Source organism: Pseudophryne corroboree, chromosome 6 (genome assembly GCF_028390025.1).
Source record: "Pseudophryne corroboree isolate aPseCor3 chromosome 6, aPseCor3.hap2, whole genome shotgun sequence".
In the NCBI taxonomy this organism is placed as follows: domain Eukaryota; kingdom Metazoa; phylum Chordata; class Amphibia; order Anura; family Myobatrachidae; genus Pseudophryne; species Pseudophryne corroboree.
The window spans coordinates 496045835-496068809 of NC_086449.1; the positions used below are offsets into that span (position 1 = coordinate 496045835).

Consider the following 22975-nt stretch of genomic DNA (forward strand, 5'->3'; position numbering starts at 1 on the left):
TGAGCCAGCACGGCTGGGTTCTGAATATCCCAAAGTCACAGCTGGTCCCCACGACACGTCTAATGTTCCTGGGAATGATTCTGGACACAGTCCAGAAAAGAGTGTTTCTCCCGGAGGAGAAAGCCAGGGAGTTGTCTTCTCTAGTCAGAGACCTCCTAAAACCAAAACAGGTATCGGTGCATCACTGCACGCGGGTCCTGGGAAAGATGGTAGCTTCTTACGAAGCAATTCCATTCGGCAGGTTCCATGCCAGAATTTTTCAGTGGGACCTGTTGGACAAGTGGTCCGGATCGCATCTTCAGATGCATCGCTTGATAACCCTGTCCCCAAGAACCAGGGTGTCTCTTCTGTGGTGGCTGCAGAGTGCTCATCTTCTGAAGGGCCGCAGATTCGGCATACAGGACTGGGTCCTGGTGACCACGGATGCCAGCCTACGAGGCTGGGGGGCAGTCACAAAGGGAAGAAACTTCCAAGGACTATGGTCAAGTCAGGAGACTGCCCTTCACATAAATATTCTGGAACTAAGGGCCATTTACAATGCCCTAAGTCAAGCAAAATCCCTGCTCCTACACCAGCCGGTGATGATCCAGTCAGACAACATCACGGCAGTCGCCCATGTGAATCGACAGGGCGGCACAAGAAGCAGGATGGCAATGGCAGAAGCCACAAGAATTCTCCGATGGGCGGAGAATCATGTACTAGCACTGTCAGCAGTGTTCATCCCGGGAGTGGACAACTGGGAGGCAGACTTTCTCAGCAGGCACGACCTCCACCCGGGAGAGTGGGGACTTCATCCAGAAGTCTTCCAAATGATTGTAAATCAATGGGGTCGTCCACAGGTGAACATGATGGCGTCCCGCCTAAACAAAAAACTAGAGAGGTATTGCGCCAGGTCAAGAGACCCTCAGGCGATAGCTGTGGACGCTCTAGTGACACCGTGGGTGTACCGGTCAGTTTATGTGTTCCCTCCTCTACCTCTCATACCAAAGGTATTGAGAATAATAAGAAAGCGAGGAGTAAACACAATTCTAGTGGTTCCGGATTGGCCAAGAAGAGCGTGGTACCCGGAACTTCAAGAGATGATCTCAGAGGACCCGTGGTCTCTGCCGCTCAGACAAGACCTGCTACAGCAGGGGCCCTGTCTGTTCCAAGACTTACCGCAGCTGCGTTTGACGGCATGGCGGTTGAACGCCGGATCCTGAAGGAAAAGGGCATTCCGGAGGAAGTCATTCATACGCTTATTAAAGCCAGGAAAGAGGTCACAGCAACTCATTATCACCGCATATGGCGGAAGTATGTTGCATGGTGTGAGGCCGAAAAGGCCCCAACGGAGGAATTTCAACTGGGTCGATTTCTGCATTTCCTGCAAGCAGGAGTAAATATGGGCCTAAAACTGGGCTCCATTAAGGTACAGATCTCGGCTCTGTCGATTTTCTTTCAAAAAGAACTAGCTTCAGTACCTGAAGTTCAGACATTTGTTAAAGGAGTGCTGCATATTCAGCCCCCGTTTGTGCCCCCTGTGGCACCTTGGGATCTCAACGTGGTGTTGAGTTTCTTAAAATCACATTGGTTTGAACCACTAAAAACCGTGGATCTGAAATATCTCACGTGGAAGGTGGTTATGTTATTGGCCTTGGCTTCTGCCAGGCAAGTATCAGAATTGGCGGCTTTGTCCTGTAAAAGCCCTTATCTGATTTTCCATATGGATAGGGCAGAATTGAGGACTCGTCCCCAGTTTCTCCCAAAGGTGGTGTCAGCGTTTCACCTGAACCAGCCTATTGTGGTGCCTGCGGCTACTGGGGACTTGGAGGACTCCAAGTTGCTAGACGTTGTCAGGGCACTGAAAATATATGTTTCCAGAACGGCTACAGTCAGAAAATCTGACTCGCTGTTTATCCTATATGCACCCAACAAGCTGGGTGCTCCTGCTTCTAAGCAGACTATTGCTCGTTGGATTTGTAATACAATTCAGCTTGCACATTCTGTGGCAGGCCTGCCACAGCCAAAATCTGTCAATGCCCATTCCACAAGGAAGGTGGGCTCATCTTGGGCGGCTGCCCGAGGGGTCTCGGCTTTACAACTTTGCCGAGCTGCTACTTGGTCAGGGGCAAACACATTTGCAAAATTCTATAAATTTGATACCCTGGCTGAGGAGGACCTGGAGTTCTCTCATTCGGTGTTGCAGAGTCATCCGCACTCTCCCGCCCGTTTGGGAGCTTTGGTATAATCCCCATGGTCCTTACGGAGTTCCCAGCATCCACTAGGACGTCAGAGAAAATAAGAATTTACTCACCGGTAATTCTATTTCTCGTAGTCCGTAGTGGATGCTGGGCGCCCATCCCAAGTGCGATTTATCTGCAATACTTGTACATAGTTACTGTTAACTAAATCGGGTTATTGTTGAGCCATCTGTTGAGAGGCTCTGTTGTTTCATACTGTTAACTGGGTTTCATATCACGAGTTGTACGGTGTGATTGGTGTGGCTGGTATGAGTCTTACCCGGGATTCAAAATCCTTCCTTATTGTGTACGCTCGTCCGGGCACAGTATCCTAACTGAGGCTTGGAGGAGGGTCATAGTGGGAGGAGCCAGTGCACACCAGGTAGTCTAAGATCTTTCTAGAGTGCCCAGCCTCCTTCGGAGCCCGCTATTCCCCATGGTCCTTACGGAGTTCCCAGCATCCACTACGGACTACGAGAAATAGAATTACCGGTGAGTAAATTCTTATTTTTACATGTGGCATATGAAATGTATTAACTGAATGGGTTATTTAAAAATATGATCATCCAATATTAATCTCCCATGTTTGAGGACAATTGCACTACTTAAGGTGCATACACACGGTGCAATGTAGCTTTACGATTTTGACGATTTTGACTATATAGTCAAAATCGTAAGGAAAGTTAGTGCGAATCGCACCATGTGAATACAGCTCGCGATACCGATGCGGGATCGGTATCGCAAGAAAAAATACAGTAACCTTAAGCTAAAGAACTCTTACATTGACAATTATTATTTGACTGAAAGCATTCTTCAAGTAACCCAAATACTGGGAAATACACGTTGTCATTCTGCACTTGGACTACACACCAGATGCGCGCACACACACACACACACACACACACACACACACACACACACACACACACACACACACACACACACACACATACACGTGTGTATATATATATATATAGTGAAGCAGGAATCAGCGGCACTGCAGACTGAGTATTAAATTAGATAATCTTTAATTCAGTCCTACGCCGTTTCGGGGACAAATATATATATATATATGTGTGTGTGTTTTTCAAGAACTAAGACTCTTTCATGTGTATAAGAATCAGATTCTGATTTCAATTGGAAACAAAAGCTGTATACACAGCAGAAAATCTGGAATTTCAGTAGGAGAAAGTGTGTTGCTTTTTTAAAGTTACTCTGTGTCATTAAGAACCAACAGCCTGAATAAGGAACTGGGCTTAAAGGAACATTATATAATATATGTTTTTATGGATTAAGAGTGTTTTAAATTCTGTCTGAAACCGAAAATAGTGTGTTGTGTTGGATAAGTAGAGATTAAGCAATTAAGTGTATTTACTATGTTTTACATTTATGTAATATGTATAAACATTGAGAATATCGGTTATATGTTTTTGATTGGCGCTCTGGGAAAAACCTCATTGTATGCATATATAATCACCTGTAGGGGATTACAGGTATCTTTATCCCATTTAGCAGCAATTCAAATAAAGGAAGAAGCGCAGGTTTTCTAAATCCTTTTTGTGTGCAGTCAAGTCAGTCTTGGCTATCTAGTACAAAGTATGCCATAGACAAAATCTCACTGTGTGTATAGACAATATCGGTGCTTCTGGGCTCTGGGGGAGTTCAAGGTAAATCGCATAGTCAAAATCGTCTATAGTCAATATCTCGCCGTGTGTATGCACCTTATGGTGCCCATACACTTGTGAGATAATCGGTGCTAACCTTCGATTTTGACCTCATCTGTGAGAGAAATTGAAGGATTGTATGCACATTTTAGGTACCTTGAGAGGCGATGCGCGGGCACTCCGCTCGAATGTCGCGTCTCAAGATAGTATGTGCTGCACTTAATATCTCTTGCATCGTAGTGCGATCGCATGTGGTTTTAAAACCACATAAGATATATCGCACTGCGAAGTGCGATGGGCACCCACTGGGAGTGGCCAGAGGCCACTCTCACTCGGCGGTGATGTGCCAATACTGTGATTACCATGCGATCTATTGCATGATCACATGGAAATCACTTTCTTCTTCAGGGTCCATAGGGCTCCACAGGGGAGACATTGGGGTGCAGGTGGCGGTTAGGACCGGGCACCAAACCGTTAAAGCTTTACCTATAACAGGATGCTCCGGTCCTTACCCTACCCCCCAAATAACCCGCCCACAGCCTGAGGCAAAACAGTTTTGTTTTGGTGCCGTTAGGAGCCAGTTCACCTTTAAACAGCCTGGCTGCTATTAAGCGGCCCAAGCTTTATTTTTATAATTTATTTTCATATAGTTTTTATTACACAGAGCTAGCAGCATTAGGCAGTCCTCTGGACGGCAGCGGTGCTGCTCAATCAACCCCCTGCCGGTGCTGCAACTTGCTGATATAGTTTAGATACTGAATCTCTGCTGCTCTTAGTATTAACATTTATTTTAAAAGGACATTTGAACAAAGCAGATCTTAAATGGGACACCATTATACAATGTATCCATGGGAGAAGGCTATGGGATTAATGCACGAGAGTGAGATTTATGATGCGTTTTCATGTTTATCAAAATTTTTTGATTATAGCTATTTGGAAAAATATGAAAAAGTTCATCACTTTGGAGAAGATGATGATGAAGTCCAGCCTGGTAATCTTAAACCACAGCTCCCAATTGGTGCAATACCATGCACCTACAATTACCAGCAGCACGTTGTACCAGGTAAGCTGATGTGTCAAGAGTTTTTACTGAATAACTAATGCATGAAGAGTCTTTGGTTATCATTTATGTAGACTCTGACACATGAAACTTTTATTTATTATAAAGGTCTCAACCTCCATGTCAGGTTTCTGCGTAAGGTATGGTTCCCACTAGAACTAATGTTCCAAAGCAGATGCTTTTATTGTATTGCTGTATAGCAGCTAGCTGTGCATTTGTGATAGCATCTGATCATGGGTATTTTGTTAAATGGGCAAAGAGGCATCTGCTCAAGTATACCTTTTAGTTACGCAGTCTGGTAAGAGGAGAGTCTTCTCAAGTCAAGTTAAAGAAAAAATATAGCATAAAAAATATACCTACGTCTGAAACGATCAATTTTTCTTAAAGATTTCTGAGTCTGCTTCTGAAATCCTAAAGATAAAATAACCCCTCGATTAATGTATACACGTGGAAATTTTTTTTCAACAAAACATAATAGATTCTACTTCTGAGATACAGTTGCAAGCTTGCAAAGAAGATGTTGGTGCCCAGTAATGTGATAATTAGCCATTGAGGCTCACTTGCACTTGTATGCTTGCTAAATTAGAAGTATAAGATTTAAATAATGTGATCATTTGTTTTCTCTTAAAATAATGTGTAGTTATCATATCATATCATATCTAATTTTATTTATGGTTTGTTTTGTTTTCAATCCAGATTATTTGCGACAAAGTTATGGACTTACCATGGACTTCAATACACCAAATGATTATAACAAACTGGTGCTTTCACTTTTATCTGGACTCCCTAATGAAGTGGATTTTGCAATTAATGTTTGCACACTTCTGTCTAATGAAAGCAAGCACGTAATGCAGCTTGAAAAGGATCCAAAAATTATCACCTTGTTACTTGCTAATGCTGGCGTATTTGATGATAGTGAGTATACTGTCTAATTTTTTATTTGCTTCGTAATTTTTGCTTTTTTTCCTATAGCGTAATTGCAAAGAATCTAGGAATCATTTAATATATGTCTGTCACAAATGGTTATTACGCTGTACTTGTTCATCTCTGCTCCGCTCTCACCTGCTCACTTCCCCTAGCAGTACGGTGGTCCTGCCATCTGAAGAAAAAGATGTCATGTGTGCAGCGCTGTCTTTTTCCAGACTGGCAGGATTGATGCAGCCAGTGAGAGCAAGCAGTACAGATATGGGTTTGCAAAAGATATTTTGTGGTCTATAGAGTGCAGGAACTCTGGCCTGTAGGTAAATAAGAGGCTTCACATGTTCAGTTGTTTAAATTGATACTGAAGACAAGTGGTGTCCTTTCTGTATACATATTGGAAAAGTTCACCTGGTCAGTCCAAACACCAGAATGGGGGTGAAATGGGACCAGAGTGACTTTACCTTTGAATTGTTGGTGCCAGACAGGGTGGATTATTTATCTTAGATACTGGTGATTTGCCTGGGATTTTTATAAATGTGGCGCAAACCAAAACCATCCAGTCAGTGAGAGAAAACACCTTGTTAATGAGAGAGGTCGGAGGAGAATGTGCAGACTGGTTCAAGCTGATGAGAAAGGAACCGTGACTAAAATGACCATGCGCTACAATAGTGTCATGCAGCGGAGCGTCTCTGAACGCACATCACATTGAACCTTGAAGTTAAGAGGCTACAGCAGAAGAATACCAACTTATTGGTTTCACTCCTGCCAACTAAGAACAAGACACTTGAGTCTAAATGGTTGTAGATTTATTAAAGCTTCCAAAAAAAAAAAAAAAAAGTCAGATACTAGCTATCATTTCTATATTGCATCCTGGAAAATGATATAATCTTATTGGTTGCTATGGGCACCAACAACACTTTTCTTTTTTAGAAGCCTTAGTAAATGTATCACGATACTCAGTACAAGCTAACCAAAACTGGTCAGTTGAATACTGGAAAAATGTCTCCTTGTCTGTTGATTCTTATGCAACATGCTGGTTGTAGGTTCAGGAGAATTTGGTATAAACCATATGAATCAATGGATCCATCCTGCCTTGTGTCAGTGTTTCAGGCTAGTGGTAATGTGTAATGGTGTGGGGAATGTTTTCAGTAGATCTCAAATGGAGCATATTTGGGATATGGTAGAATACTAACATGTAAGGAATGTCACAAGCATTTTCAGATCTGTTAGGTGTTCATGTATAAAATGATGCTTGGTATTTCGTCATTTGGAAAACAGATCACATGAAAGAAAAGAACTAACATAACGCTTTATCCCTAATTGAAGGTGTCTAATTATGCTGTTTTCCAAACATACAAGACCATTCTCTTTTGCACATCTGTTTTTAGACTTGCGGTTACTTTTTTTTCACGGACCCTCTAAAATCAATACATATTGCTCCTTTTATCCGTTAAAATAGCTAACGGTTTCAGTAGTACTATGATATGCATGTATTAGTGTGTGTGCATATTCTTTCCAAAATGCTCCCTTTTTACGCAAACGGTTGCACACAGCATGTATACACAAATTATAAAACGGAAGCAGAATAATCAGATTGTGCGATCACATCTACAGTCCTTTGGCGAAGTGGTTTAATAATAGTTAGGGTAACCTCCAAAAATATCACACCTTAAAGAAAAATTTATGTAAATCGTTTAGCCAAAGAAAACTAGTAAGACGGGTCAATTGTGATTTTTCTGCAGCAGGGTACACTGGGATTCCACAGGGAATACAACGGGGAGCAGAGTTGGATCTTGATCCGAGGCGCCCACAGGCTAAAGCTTTGACTGTTCCCAGGATGCATAGCACCACCTCCTCTATAACCCTGCCTCCAGGCACTGGGGTTCAGTTTGTTAGTTGGTGCAGAGCAGGTCACTAACAGGTGGGGCTGCGCTAGGCAGCCCTGAAAAGAGCTTTTTAAGAAGACTTCAAGGGCCACAGCACTGTTTATGTCATTTTGACATTCTGTGCTACGGCTCCATCACCTCCCCAGCAACGCTGCATACTCCCGTGGCCGGGTTCCTGGGTACTTGCAGCGGAGGTGCACCGGTCATCAAGCACACCACCTCTGACACTCTCCAGGATCGCGTGGGTCCACATCAGGGAGGAGGTAAGAGAGTCCCCCAGATGGGACCCGCCGGTTAGTTGCGGTCCCAGGAGATGGACCGCGCCGCTGGCGTGGACACTGTACTGCACAGGGACCCCGTTATATCCACCAGGGCAGGGAGCACAGGTCGGATTTACTAAAATCCGTTTTATATAGGCAGCAGTACCCGGTGGTGAGGACCAGCATAGGGGATAAGGCGCTGTCCTGTAGCTCCCCCCCCCCAGCTGTGTTCCCGGCCTGGAGCTGCATTTCACTCTCCCTCACTCCCTGACAGAGATTTTGGCGCCATCTTCACTACAAGCTGGGCTGATCTCTGGGACTGCAGGGCTCTGTCTCTTCTGTAAAGCCGCCTGTCTCATCAGCGCTGTGTAATTTTAGACAGTGTTAGTTAAGAACAAGTGTACTGCTATCTGAATATTTAGTACAAGTATTCTGTTATATACATCCAGTATCTACTGTGCATTGTTATATCTATATTCATACATATTTATATGTAGTTTTACTAGTCCAGTGCAGTTCTATTGGTTATCTGTAATAACTTCTACATTGTGAGTGTGGCTGTAGCTGTTGTGTGGATTTCATTCTCCTGTATCAAACATATTGCTATCACTATATTCTGTACCCTGAGGGGCTAGGTGCGTCAGGGTCCTCATACACACACATATACATATATATATATATATATATATATATATATATTTCTCTAACGTCCTAGTGGATGCTGGGGACTCCGTAAGGACCATGGGGAATAGACGGGCTCCGCAGGAGACATGGGCACTTTAAGAAAGAATTTAGATTCTGGTGTGCTCTGGCTCCTCCCTCTATGTCCCTCCTCCAGACCTCAGTTTGAATCTGTGCCCGGACGAGCTGGGTGCTGTTCAGTGAGCTCTCCTGAGCTTGCTGTAAGAAAGTATTTTGTTAGGTTTTTTATTTTCAGGGAGCTCTGCTGGCAACAGATTCCCTGCATCATGGGACTGAGGGGAGAGAAGCAGCCCTACTCTCTGAAGCTATGTCCTGCTTCTTAGGCTACTGGACACTATTAGCTCCAGAGGGATCGTACACAGGATCTCGCCCTCGTCGTCCGATCCCAGAGCCGCGCCGCCGTCCCCCTCGCAGAGCCGGAAGACAGAAGCCGGGTGAGTATGAGACGCAAGAAGACTTCGAAATCGGCGGCAGAAGACTCCGTTCTTCACATGAGGTAACGCACAGCCCTGCAGCTGTGCGCCATTGCTCCAAACACACCTCACATACTCCGGTCACTGTAAGGGTGCGGGGCGCGGGGGGGGGGGGGGGCGCCCTAGGCAGCATATGGACCTCTTTTGGCAAAAGTACACATATATACAGTTGGGCACTGTATGTATGTATGTATGTATGAGCCCCCGCCAAGAAAATGTATATTTAAGCGGGACAGAAGCCCGCCGTCGAGGGGGCGGGGCTTCTTCCTCAGCACTCACCAGTGCCATGTTTTTTCTCCACAGCACCGCTGAGAGGAAGCTCCCCAGCCTCTCCCCTGCAGATACACGGTAGATGAGGGTAAAAAGAGAGGGGGGCACATAATTAGGCGCAAAAATCAATATAAACAGCAGCTACTGGGTTAACATTAAGTTACTGTGTTATTCCTGGGTTAATAGCGCTGGGGTGTGTGCTGGCATACTCTCTCTCTGCCTCTCCAAAGGGCCTTGTGGGGGAATTGTCTTCAGATGAGCATTCCCTGAGTGTGTGGTGTGTCGGTACGTGTGTGTCGACATGTCTGAGGTAAAAGGCTCCCCTAAGGAGGAGAAGGAGCAAATGTGTGTGTGAGGGGTGTCTCCGTCGACAACGCCGACACCTGTTTGGATATGTGTAATTAAGTGCTAAGGTGAATTTATTGCACAAAAGATTAGAGAACAGACAGGGAATCTACCCATGTCTGTCCCTATGTCACAGAGACCTTCAGAGTCTCTCAATGCTCACTATCCAAAATAATAGACACTGATATCGACACGGAGTCTGACTCCAGTGTCGACTACGATAATGCAAAGTTACAGCCAAAATGGCAGGAGAGTATTCAATATATGATTATTGTAATAAAAGATGATTTGCATATCACTGATGACTCATCTGTCCCTGACACAAGGGTACACATGTTTAAGGGGAAGAAAGCTGAGGTAAATTTCCCTCCTCTCATGATGAAAAAGAGCGGGAATCTCCAGACAAGAGACTGCAGTTTCCCACAAAGAATTCTCAGGGAGTATCCTTTCCCTACTAGGGCCAGGATACGATGGGAATCTTCCCCTAGGGTGTCACGTTTGCCCAAAAGGTAGTCCTGACTTAACAGCTATCCTCAGGGATCCTGCAGATAGCGTGCACATTCTGGTACACTACTCAGACCGGCGATTGTGTCGGCATGGGTTTATAGCGCTGTAGCAGCATGGACAGGTACCTTATCAGCAGAGATTGAAACCCTAGTATGTATGTGTGTGTGTATATATATATAGATATATAGATATATATATAGATATATTTCTCTGACGTCCTAGTGGATGCTGGGGACTCCGTAAGGACCATGGGGATATAGCGGCTCCGCAGGAGACAGGGCACAATAATAAAAGCTTTAGGATCAGGTGGTGTGCACTGGCTCCTCCCCCTATGACCCTCCTCCAAGCCTCAGTTAGATTTTTGTGCCCGGCCGAGAAGGGTGCAATCTAGGTGGCTCTCCTGAGCTGCTTAGAATAAAAGTTTAAGTTAGGTTTTTTTCTTTCAGTGAGACCTGCTGGCAACAGGCTCACTGCTACGAGGGACTTAGGGGAGAGAAGTAAACTCACCTGCGTGCAGGATGGATTTGCTTCTTAGGCTACTGGACACCATTAGCTCCAGAGGGAGTCGGAACACAGGTCTCACCCTGGGGTTCGTCCCGGAGCCGTGCCGCCGACCCCCCTTGCAGATGCCGAAGTTGAAGAGGTCCAGAAACAGGCGGCAGAAGACTTTCAGTCTTCATAAGGTAGCGCACAGCACTGCAGCTGTGCGCCATTGTTGTCAGCACACTTCACCAACAGTCACCAACTGTCACTGAGGGTGCAGGGCGCTGGGGGGGGCGCCCTGGGCAGCAATGTATAATACCTTTTTATGGCTAAAATACATCACATATAGCCCTTGAGGCTATATGGATGTATTTAACCCCTGCCAGATCTCACAAACTCCGGGAGAAGAGCCCGCCGAAAAGGGGGCGGGGCCTATTCTCCTCAGCACACGGCGCCATTTTCCTGCTCAGCTCTGCTGTGAGGAAGGCTCCCAGGCTCTCCCCTGCACTGCACTACAGAAACAGGGTTAAAACAGAGAGGGGGGGCACTTATTTGGCGATATGATTACATATATAAAAATGCTATAAGGGAAAACACTTGTATAAGGGGTTGTCCCTGTATAATTATAGCGTTTTTGGTGTGTGCTGGCAAACTCTCCCTCTGTCTCCCCAAAGGGCTAGTGGGGTCCTGTCCTCTATCAGAGCATTCCCTGTGTGTGTGCTGTGTGTCGGTACGTGTGTGTCGACATGTAGGAGGACGATGTTGGTGAGGAGGCGGAGCAAATTGCCTGTATTGGTGATGTCACTCTCTAGGGAGTCGACACTGGAATGGATGGCTTATTTAGGAATTACGTGATAATGTCAACACGCTGTAAGGTCGGTTGACGACATGAGACGGCCGGCAAACAAATTAGTACCTGTCCAGGCGTCTCAGACACCGTCAGGGGCTTGTAAAAACGCCCATTTACCTCAGTCGGTTGACACAGACACGGACACTGACTCCAGTGTCGACGGTGAATAAACAAACGTATTTTCCTTTAGGGCCACACGTTTCATGTTAAGGGCAATGAAGGAGGTGTTACATATTTCTGATACTACAAGTACCACAAATAAGGGTATTATGTAGGGTGTGAATAAACTACTTGTAGTTTTTCCTGAATCAGATAAATTAAATGAAGTGTGTGATGATACGTGGGTTTCCTCCGATAGAAAATTATTGGCGGTATACCCTTTCCCGCCAGAAGTTAGGGCGAGTTGGGAAACACACCTTAGGGTGGATAAGGCGCTCACACGCTTATAAAAACAAGGGGCGTTACCGTCTCCAGATACGGCCGCCCTCAAGGAGCCAGCTGATAGGAAGCTAAAAAATATCCTAAAAGTATATACACACATACTGGTGTTATACTACGACCAGCAATCGCCTCAGCCTGGATGTGCAGCGCTGAGGGGGCTTGGTCGGATTTCCTGACTGAAAGTATTGATACCCTCGACAGGGACAAGATTTTATTGACTATAGATGCATTTCTATATATGCGAGATGCGCAGAGGGATATTTGCATTCTGGCATCAAGAGTAAATGTGATGTCCATATCTGCCAGACGAAGACACGACAGTGGTCAGGTGATGCAGATTCCAGACGGCACATGGAAGTATTGCCGTATAAAGGGGCGGTCCATCGGACCTGGTGGCCATGGCAACAGCTGAAAAATCCACCTTTTGTTACCCCAAGTCACATCTCAGCAGAAAAGGACACAGTCTTTTCAGTCTCAGTCCTTTCGTCCCCATAAGGGCAGGCGGGCAAAAGGGCCAGTCATATCTGCCCAGGGGTAGAGGAAAGGGAAGAAGACTGCAGCAGGCAGCCCATTCCCAGGAACAGAAGCCCTCCACAGCTTCTGCCAAGTCCGCAGCATGACGCTGGGGCAGTACAAGCGGACTCAGGTGCGGTAGGGGGTCATCTCAAGAGTTTCAGCACGCAGGGGGCTCACTCACAAGTGGACTCCTGGATCCTACACGTAGTATCCCAGGTGTACATTGGAAATTCGAGACGTCTCCCCATCACAAGTTCCTGAAGTCTGCTTTACCAACGTCTCCCTCCGACAGGGAGGCAGTATTGGGAACAATTCACAGGCTGTATTCCCAGCAGGTGATAATCAAAGTACCCCTTCTACAACAAGGGAAGGGGTATCATTCCACACTATATTGTGGTACTGAAGCCAGACGGCTCGGTGAGATCTGAAATATTTGAACACTTACATACAAGCGTTCAAATCAAGATGGAGTCACTCAGAGTAGTGATAGCGAACCAGGAAGAAGGGGACGATATGGTGTCACTGGATATCAGGGACGCTTACCTACATGTCCAAATTTGCCTTCTCACCAAGGGTACCTCAGGTTCGTGGTACAGAACTGTCACTATCAGTTCAGACGCTGCCGTTTGGATTGTCCACGGCACCCCGGGTCTTTACCAAGGTAATGGCCGAAATGATGATTCTTCTTAAAAGAAATATGGACGCTTTCCTGATAAAGGCAAGGTCCAGAGAACAGTTGGAGGTCGGAGTAGCACTATCTTAAGTAGTTCTACGACAGCACGAGTGGATTCTAAATATTCCAAAATCGCAGTTTTTTCCGACGACACGTCTACTGTTCCTAGGGATGATTCTGGACACAGTCCAGAAAAGGATGTTTTCTCCCGGAGAAGAAAGCCAGGGAGTTATCCGAGCTAGTCAGGAACCTCCTAAAACCAGGAAAAGTATCAGTGCATCATTGCACAAGGATCCTGTGAAAAATGGTGGTTTCTTACAAAGCGATCCCATTCGGTAGATTTCACGCAAGAACCTTTCCGTGGGATCTGCTGGAAAAATGGTCCGGATCGCATCTTCAGATGCATCAGCGGATAACCCTGTCTCCAAGGACAAGGGTGTTTCTTCTGCGGTGGCTGCAGAGTGCTCATCTATGAAAGGGCCGCAGATTCGGCATTCAGGACTGGGTCCTGGTGACCACGGATGCCAGCCTGAGTGGCTGGGGAGCAGTCACACAAGGAAAAAATTTCCAGAGAGTGTGATCAAGTCTGGAGACTTCTCTCCACATAAATATACTGGAGCTAAGGGCAATTTACAATGCTCTAAGCTTAGCAAGACCTCTGCTTCAAGGTCAGCCGGTATTGATCCAGTGGGACAACATCACGGCAGTCGCCCACGTAAACAGGGCGGCACAAGAAGCAGGAGGGAAATGGCAGAAACTACAAGGATTCTTCGCTGGGCGAAAAATCATGTGATAACACTCTCAGCAGTGTTCATTCCGGGAGTGGAAAACTGGGAAGCAGACTTCCTCAGCAGGCATGACCTCTACCCGGGAGAGTGGGGACTTCATCGGGAAGTCTTCCACATGATTGTAAACCGTTGGGAAAAACCAAAGGTGGACATGATGGCGTCCCGCCTGAACAAAAAACTAGACAGATATTGCGCCAGGTCAAGGGACCCTCAGGCAATAGCGGTGGACGCTCTGGTAACACTGTGGGTGTACCAGTCAGAGTATGTGTTCCCTCCTATGCCTCTCATACCAAAAGTACTGAGAATCATAAGAGGGAGATGAGTAAGAACGATACTCGTGGTTCCGGATTGGCCAAGAAGGACTTGGTACCCGAAACTTCAAGAGATGTTCACGGAAGACCCGTGGCCTCTACCTTTAAGAAAGGACCTGCTCCAGCAGGGGCCTTGTCTGTTCCAAGACTTACCGCGGCCGCGTTTGACGGCATGGCGGTTGAACGCCGGATCCTGAAAGGGCATTCCAGATGAAGTCATCCCTACCCTGGTCAAAGACAGGAAGGATGTAACCGCAAAACATTTTCACCGCATTTGGTGAAGATATGTTGCGTGGTGTGAGGCCAAGAAGGCCCCTACAGAGGAATTCCAACTGGGTCGTTTCCTACATTTCCTGAAAACAGGACTGTCTATGGGCCTAAAATTAGGGTCCATTAAGGTTCAAATTTCGGCCCTGTCGAATTTCTTCCAGAAAGAACTGGCTTTAGTGCCTGACGTTCAGATGTTTGTAAAAGGGGTACTGCATATACAGCCTCATTTTGTGCCCCAGTGGCACCTTGGGATCTCAATGTTGTTTTGAGTTTCCTAAAGTCACATTGGTTTGAACCACTCACCACTGTGGACTTAAAATATCTCACATGGAAGGTGACGAAGCTATTAGCCCTGGCTTCAGCCAGGCGTGTGTCAGAATTGGCGGCTTTATCATATATAAAGCCCTTACTTAATTTTTCATTCTGACAGGGCAGAATTGAGGACTCGTCCTCAATTTCTCCTTAAGGTGTTTTCTGTTTTTCACATGAACCAACCTATTGTGGTACCTGCGGGTACTAGGGACTTGGAGGACTCCAAGTTACTTGACGTTGTCAGGGCCCTGAAAAATATGTTTCCAGGACGGCTGGAGTCAGAAAATCTGACTCGCTGTTTAGCCTGTATGCACCCAACAAGATGGGTGCTCCTGCTTCTAAGCAGACGATTGCTCGCTGGATTTGTAATACAATTCAGTTTACACATTCTGTGGCAGGCCTGCCACAGCCAAAATCTGTAAAAGCCCATTCCAAAAGGAAGGGGGCTCATCTTGGGCGACTGCCCGAGGGGTCTCGGCTTTACAACTTTGCCGAGCAGTTACTTGGTCAGGGGCAAACACGTTTGCTAAATTCTACAAATTTGATACCCTGGCTGAGGAGGACATGGAGTCTCTCATTCAGTGCTGCAGGGTCATCCGCACTCTCCCGCCCGTTTGGGAGCTTTGGTATAATCCCCATGGTCCTTACGGAGTCCCCAGCATCCACTAGGACGTCAGAGAAAATAAGATTTTACTTACCGATAAATCTATTTCTCGTAGTCCGTAGTGGATGCTGGGCGCCCATCCCAAGTGCGGATTGTCTGCAATACTTGTACATAGTTATTGTTACAAAAATCGGGTTATTCTTGTTGTGAGCCATCTTGTCAGAGGCTCCTTCGTTGTTATCATACTGTTAACTGGGTTCAGATCACAGGTTGTACGGTGTAATTGGTGTGGCTGGTATGAGTCTTACCCGGGATTCAATATCCTTCCTTATTATGCACGCTCGTCCGGGCACAGTATCCTAACTGAGGCTTGGAGGAGGGTCATAGGGGGAGGAGCCAGTGCACACCACCTGATCCTAAAGCTTTTATTATTGTGCCCTGTCTCCTGCGGAGCCGCTATATCCCCATGGTCCTTACGGAGTCCCCAGCATCCACTACGGACTACGAGAAATAGATTTATCGGTAAGTAAAATCTTATTATATATATATATATATAAAAAACATGCCCAAAGAGACATTAGTCTACTGGGTTCTAGAGTCAACGCTATGTCGATTTCTGCTTGACGTGTCCTGTAGAATATGCAATGGACAGGTGATGCAGACTTAAGAGGCATATGGAAGGCTGAGGATTGTGTGGAGAAGGGATCTCGGACCTGGTCTCCACAGCTATAGCTGGTAATTCTGATCTTTTGCCTTATATTCCTGCACAGCCTAGGAAAGCACGACATTATCAAATGCACCTTTCGATCACAAAGAAACAAGAAAGTCCGAGGTGCGTCCTTTCTTGGCAGGGGCAAAGGAAAGAAGCTGCACAACACAGCTAGTTCCCAGGAACAGAAGTCCTCCCCGGCCTCTACAAAATCCACCGCATGTCGCTGGGGCTCCACAGGCGGAGCTAGGCCCGGTGGGGGCACGTCTTCGTTATTTCAGCCACAAGTGGGTTCACTCCCTGTTGGATCCCTGGGCAATAGATATTGTGTCACAGGGATACAAGCTGGACTTTGAGGAGATGCCCCCTCACCGACGGCCCTGTCGGCTTCCCCCCACGAGAGGGAAATAGTGTTAACTGCAATTCACAAATTGTATCTTCAACAGGTGGTGGTCAAGGTTCCCCTCCTTCAACAAGGAGGAGGTTATTATTCGACCATGTTGTGGTACCGAAACCGGACGGTTCGGTCAGACCATATATAATTTAAAATCCCTGAACATATACCTGAAAAGGTTCAAGTTCAAGATGTAATCGCTAAGAGCGGTCATCGCAAGCCTGGAAGGGGGAGATTTTATGGTGTCTCTGGACATAAAGGATGCATGCCCCCATTTATCCACCTCATCAGGCGTACCTCAGATTTGCGGTACAGGATTGTCATTACCAATTCCAGACGTTGCCGTTTGGTCTCTCCACGGCCCCGAGAATCTTTACCAAGGTAATGGCGGAAATGATGGTGCTCCTGCGGAAGCAAGGTGTCACAATTATCCCGTACTTGGACGATCTCCTCATAAAAGCGAGATCAAGAGAGCAGTTGCTGAACAGCGTATCACTTTCTCTGGAAGTGTAACGGCAACACGGCTGGATTCTAAATATTCCAAAGTCGCAGTTGGTTCCTACGGCTCATCTGCCTTTCCTAGGCATGATTCTAGACACAGACCAGAAAAGGGTTTATCTCCCGATAGAGAGAGCTCAGGAGCTCATGACACTGGTCAGGAACCTATTAAAACCAAAACAGGTGTCAGTGCATCACTGCACTCGAGTCCTGGAAAGGATGGTGGCATCATACGAGGCCATTCCCGTCGGCAGGTTCCATGCGAGGACCTTTCAATGGGACTTACTGGACAAGTGGTCCGGATCACATCTTCAGATGCATCGGTTAATCACCCAGGGCCAGGGTGTCTCTCCTGTGGTGGCTGCAGAGTGCTCACCTTCTCGAGGGCCGCAGATTCGGCATTCAGGACTGGGTCCTGGTGACCACGGATGCAAGCCTCTGAGGGTGGGGAGCAGTCACACAGGGAAGAAATTTCCAAGGTCTGTGGTCAAGTCAGGAGACTTGCCTTCACATCAACATCCTGGAACTAAGGGCCGTATACAACGCCCTACGTCAAGCGGAGACCCTGCTTCGCGACCAACCGGTTCTGATTCAGTCAGAAGCCACCAGAATTCTTCGCTGGGCGGAGAATCACGTAAGCGCACTGTCAGCAGTGTTCACCCCGGGAGTGAACAACTGGGAAGCAGACTTCCTCAGCAGGCACGACCTCCACCCGGGAGAGTGGGGACTTCATCAAGAAGTCTTCGCGCAGATTGCAAGTCGGTGGGAACTGCCACAGGTGGACATGATGGCATCCCGCCTCAACAAAAAGCTACAGAGGTATTGCGCCAGGTCATGAGACCCTCCGGCGATAGCTGTGGACGCACTGGTGACACCGTGGGTGTTCCAGTCGGTCTATGTATTTTCTCCTCTTCCTCTCATACCCATAAGAAAAAGAGGAGTGAGAACAATACTCATTGTTCCGGATTGGCCAAGAAGGACTTGGTATCTAGATCTGCAAGAAATGCTCACAGAGGACCCGTGGCCTCTTCCTCTAAGACAGGACTTGTTGCAACAAGGGCCCTCTCTATTCCAAGACTTACCGCGGCTGCGTTGGACGGCATGGCGGTTGAACGCCGGATCCTAGCGGAAAAAGGCATTCCAGATGAGGTCATTCCTACGCTGATAAAGGCTAGGAAGGACGTGACAGCTCAACATTATCACCGTATATGGCGAAAATATGTTGCTTGGTGTGAGGCCAGGAATGCCCCTACGGAGGAATTCCAGCTGGGCCGTTTCCTTCACTTCCTACAGACAGGAGTGACTTTGGGCCTAAAATGGGTTCCATTAAGGTCCAGATTTCGGCCCTATCCATTTTCTTTCAAAAAGAGCTGGCTTTTCTACCTGAAGTTCAGACGTTTGTGAAGGGAGTGCTGCTTATTCAGCCCCCTTTTGTGCCCCCGGTGGCACCTTGGGATCTTAACGTGGTGTTGAGTTTCCTGAAATCCCACTGGTTTGAACCACTTAAAACGGTGGAATTGAAATGTCTCACGCGGAAGGTGGTCATGCTACTAGCATTGGCTTCGGCTAGGCGTGTGTCAGAATTGGCGGCTTTGTCACATAAAATCCCCCTATCTGGTTTTCCATGCGGATAAAGCAGAATTGCGGACCCGTCCACAATTTCTGCCAAAAGTGGTTTCATCCTTTCATATAAACCAACCTATTGTGGTGCCTGTGGCTACTACTGACTTGGAGGATTCCGAGTTACTTGATGTGGTCAGGGCTTTGAAGGTTTATGTAGCCAGAACGGCTAGGGTCGGGAAAACAGAATCTTTGTTTATCCTGTATGCTTCCAACAAGCTTGGTGCTCCTGCTTCACAGCAAACTATTGCTCGCTGGATCTGTAATACGATTCAGCAGGCTCATTCTGCGGCTGGATTGCCGCTGCCAAAATCAGTTAAGGCCCATTCCACTAGGAAGGTGGGCTCTTCTTGGGCGGCTGCCCGAGGGGTCTCGGCATTACAGCTGTGCCGAGCGGCTACTTGGTCAGGTTCAAACACTTTTGCAAAGTTCTACAAGTTTGATACCCTGGCTGAGGTGGACCTTGTGTTTGCTCATTCGGTGCTACAGAGTCATCCGCACTCTCCCGCCCGTTTGGGAGCTTTGGTATAATCCCCATGGTCCTTACGGAGTCCCCAGCATCCACTAGGACGTTAGAGAAAATAAGATTTTACTTACCGGTAAATCTATTTCTCGTAGTGGATGCTGGGCGCCCGTCCCAAGTGCGGACTTCTTCTGCAATATTTGTATATAGTTATTGCTGCAATAAGGGCTATGTTATTGTTGCATCAGGGTTGAACTGATGCTCTGTTGTTGTTCATACTGTTGACTGGGTAAGTTTATCACAAGTTATACAGTGTGATTGGTGTGGCTGGTATAAGTCTTGCCCTGGATTTCCAAAATCCTTTCCTTGTACTGTCAGCTCTTCCGGGCACAGTTTCTCTGAGGTCTGGAGGAGGGACATAGAGGGAGGAGCCAGAGCACACCAGAATCTAAATTCTTTCTTAAAGTGCCCATGTCTCCTGCGGAGCCCGTCTATTCCCCATGGTCCTTACGGAGTCCCCAGCATCCACTACGGACTACGAGAAATAGATTTACCGGTAAGTAAAATCTTATTTTATTATATATATATATATATATATATATATATATATATATATATATATATATATATATATATATATATATATATATATATATATACAGGTTGAGTATCCCATATCCAAATATTCCGAAATACGGAATATTCCGAAATACGGACTTTTTTGAGTGAGATAGTGAAACCTTTGTTTTCTGATGGCTCAATGTACACAAACTTTGTTTAATACACAAAGTTATTACAATATTGTATTAAATGACCTCCAGGCTGTGTGTATAAGGTGTATGTAAAACATAATTGAATTGTGTGAATGTACACACACTTTGTTTAATGCACAAAGTTATAAAAAATATTGGCTAAAACTACCTTCAGGCTGTGTGTATAAGGTGTATATGAAACATAAATGCATTCTGTGCTTAGATTTAGGTCCCATCACCATGATATCTCATTATGGTATGCAATTATTCCAAACTACGGAAAAATCCGATATCCAAAATACCTCTGGTCCCAAGCATTTTGGATAAGGGATACTCAACCTGTATGTATGTATGTATGTATGTATGTGTATATATATATATATATATATATATATCAGTGATCGCGCTGAGCCGAAAAAAAAGTGGGTCCCAGGGACCCCTCACCTTTAAAAATTGGGGTCCTAACTGTCCTTTTGTGGGTCCCATCGGAATGAAGGTTCTTATTAATCTTATTAATGATTCAAATATAAAAACACAACAACAAAACAAAAACGTAGGCGTCTGGCTTTGTGGGAAAGGGGCTTGGCCACATAATAGTGCCAATTTACATTACACCACACAGTAGTGCCGCTTCTACACATTGCACAAGGTAGAACCTCCTATACACACACTGCGCCAGGCAGAGCACATTACACACATTGCACCAGGTAGAGCACATTATACACATTGCACCAAGCAGAACCACCTACACACATTGTGCCAGGCAGAGCACGTTATACACATTGTGCCAGGCAGAGCACGTTATACACATTGTGCCAGGCAGAGCACGTTATACACATTGTGCCAGGCAGAGCACGTTATACACATTGTGCCAGGCAGAGCACGTTATACACATTGTGCCAGGCAGAGCACGTTATACACATTGTGCCAGGCAGAGCACGTTATACACATTGTGCCAGGCAGAGCACATTATACACATTGCACCAAGCAGAACCACCTATACACATTGCACCAAGCAGAACCACCTATACACATTGTGCCAGGCAGAGCACGTTATACACTTTGCGCCAGGCAGAGCACGTTATACACTTTGCGCCAGGCAAAGCACATAATACACTTTGCGCCAGGTATAACCAGCTATACACATTGCGCCAGGCAGAGCACGTTATATACATTGCGCCAGGCAGAGCACGTTATATACATTGCGCCAGGCAGAGCACGTTATATACATTGCGCCAGGCAGATCACGTTATATACATTTCAACAGGTAGAACCACCTATACACACACTGAGCCAGGCAGAGCACGTTATACACTTTAAATGGGGAGAAGATGCGGGCAGCGCGATTGAATGGGGAGAAGCTACCAGTGGTGATTTGACGGCAAGAGAGGCATTGAAACAGTATTATTAGCAGAGACGCACTGGTCACTTAGAGACCTCTCCGCTTGTAGTGCGTAAAACGTGCTATAGCGCATATTTTGCAATCAGTGGGTGTAGTGGGAAGAGAGTGAGGTGGGTGTAGGGGGAAGAGAGAAACTGACTGAGAGGGGGGAGACTGACAGTGTGGTGACAGAGAAGAGAGACGGACAGAGAGAGGGGGCGGGACAGAGAGAGAGAGGTGGGGAGACAGAGGGAACGAGACGGACAGAGAGAGAGAGAGGGGGGGAACGAGACGGACAGAGAGAGACAGGGAAGGAGACGGACAGAGGGAACCAGACAGACAGAGGGAATGAGAGAGGGAACGAGGAGACGGACAGAGAGAGAGAGTGAACAAGGAGACGGACAGAGAGAGAGAGAGGGAACGAGGAGACGGACAGAGAGAGAGAGGGAACGAGGAGACGGACAGAGAGAGAGAGAGGGAACGAGGAGACGGACAGAGAGAGAGAGGGAACGAGGAGACGGACAGAGAGGGAACGAGGAGACGGACAGAGAGGGAACGAGGAGACGGACAGAGAGGGAACGAGGAGACGGACAGAGAGGGAAGGAGGAGACGGACAGAGAGGGAACGAGGAGACGGACAGAGAGAGAACGAGACGGACAGAGAGAGAACGAGACGGACAGAGAGAGAACGAGACGGACAGAGAGAGAACGAGACGGACAGAGAGAGAACGAGACGGACAGAGAGAGAACGAGACGGACAGAGAGAGAACGAGACGGACAGAGAGAGAACGAGACGGACAGAGAGAGAACGAGACGGACAGAGAGAGAACGAGACGGACAGAGAGAGAACGAGACGGACAGAGAGAGAACGAGACGGACAGAGAGAGAACGAGACGGACAGAGAGGGAACGAGGAGACGGACAGAGAGGGAACGAGGAGACGGACAGAGAGGGAACGAGGAGACGGACAGAGAGGGAACGAGGAGACGGACAGAGAGGGAACGAGGAGACGGACAGAGAGGGAACGAGGAGACGGACAGAGAGAGAGAGGGAACGAGGAGACGGACAGAGAGAGAGAGAGAGGGAACGAGGAAACGGACAGAGAGAGAGAGAGAGAGGGAACGAGGAGACGGACAGAGAGAGAGAGAGGGAACGAGGAGACGGACAGAGAGAGAGAGAGGGAACGAGGAGACGGACAGAGAGAGAGAGGGAACGAGGAGACGGACAGAGAGAGAGAGAGAGAGAGGGAACGAGGAGACGGACAGAGAGAGAGAGAGAGAGGGAACGAGGAGACGGACAGAGAGAGAGAGAGAGAGAGGGAACGAGGAGACGGACAGAGAGAGAGAGAGAGAGGGAACGAGGAGACGGACAGAGAGAGAGAGAGAGAGGGAACGAGGAGACGGACAGAGAGAGAGAGAGAGAGGGAACGAGGAGACGGACAGAGAGAGAGAGAGGGAACGAGGAGACGGACAGAGAGAGAGAGAGAGAGGGAACGAGGAGACGGACAGAGAGAGAGAGGGAACGAGGAGACGGACAGAGAGAGAGAGAGGGAACGAGGAGACGGACAGAGAGAGAGAGGGAACGAGGAGACGGACAGAGAGAGAG

At 47.0% G+C, this 22975-nt stretch overlaps 1 protein-coding gene across 1 annotated transcript in view; it reads left to right on the top strand.

The window, feature by feature from the left end:
* Nucleotides 1–22975, top strand: part of ARID2 (AT-rich interaction domain 2) — a 214070-nt gene that overhangs the window by 81947 nt on the left and 109148 nt on the right. The window contains exons 4-5 of the mRNA XM_063927351.1: nt 4813–4946; nt 5640–5858. Coding sequence (XP_063783421.1) covers nt 4813–4946; nt 5640–5858 — 353 coding nt within the window. The remainder of the gene's footprint in view (nt 1–4812; nt 4947–5639; nt 5859–22975) is intronic.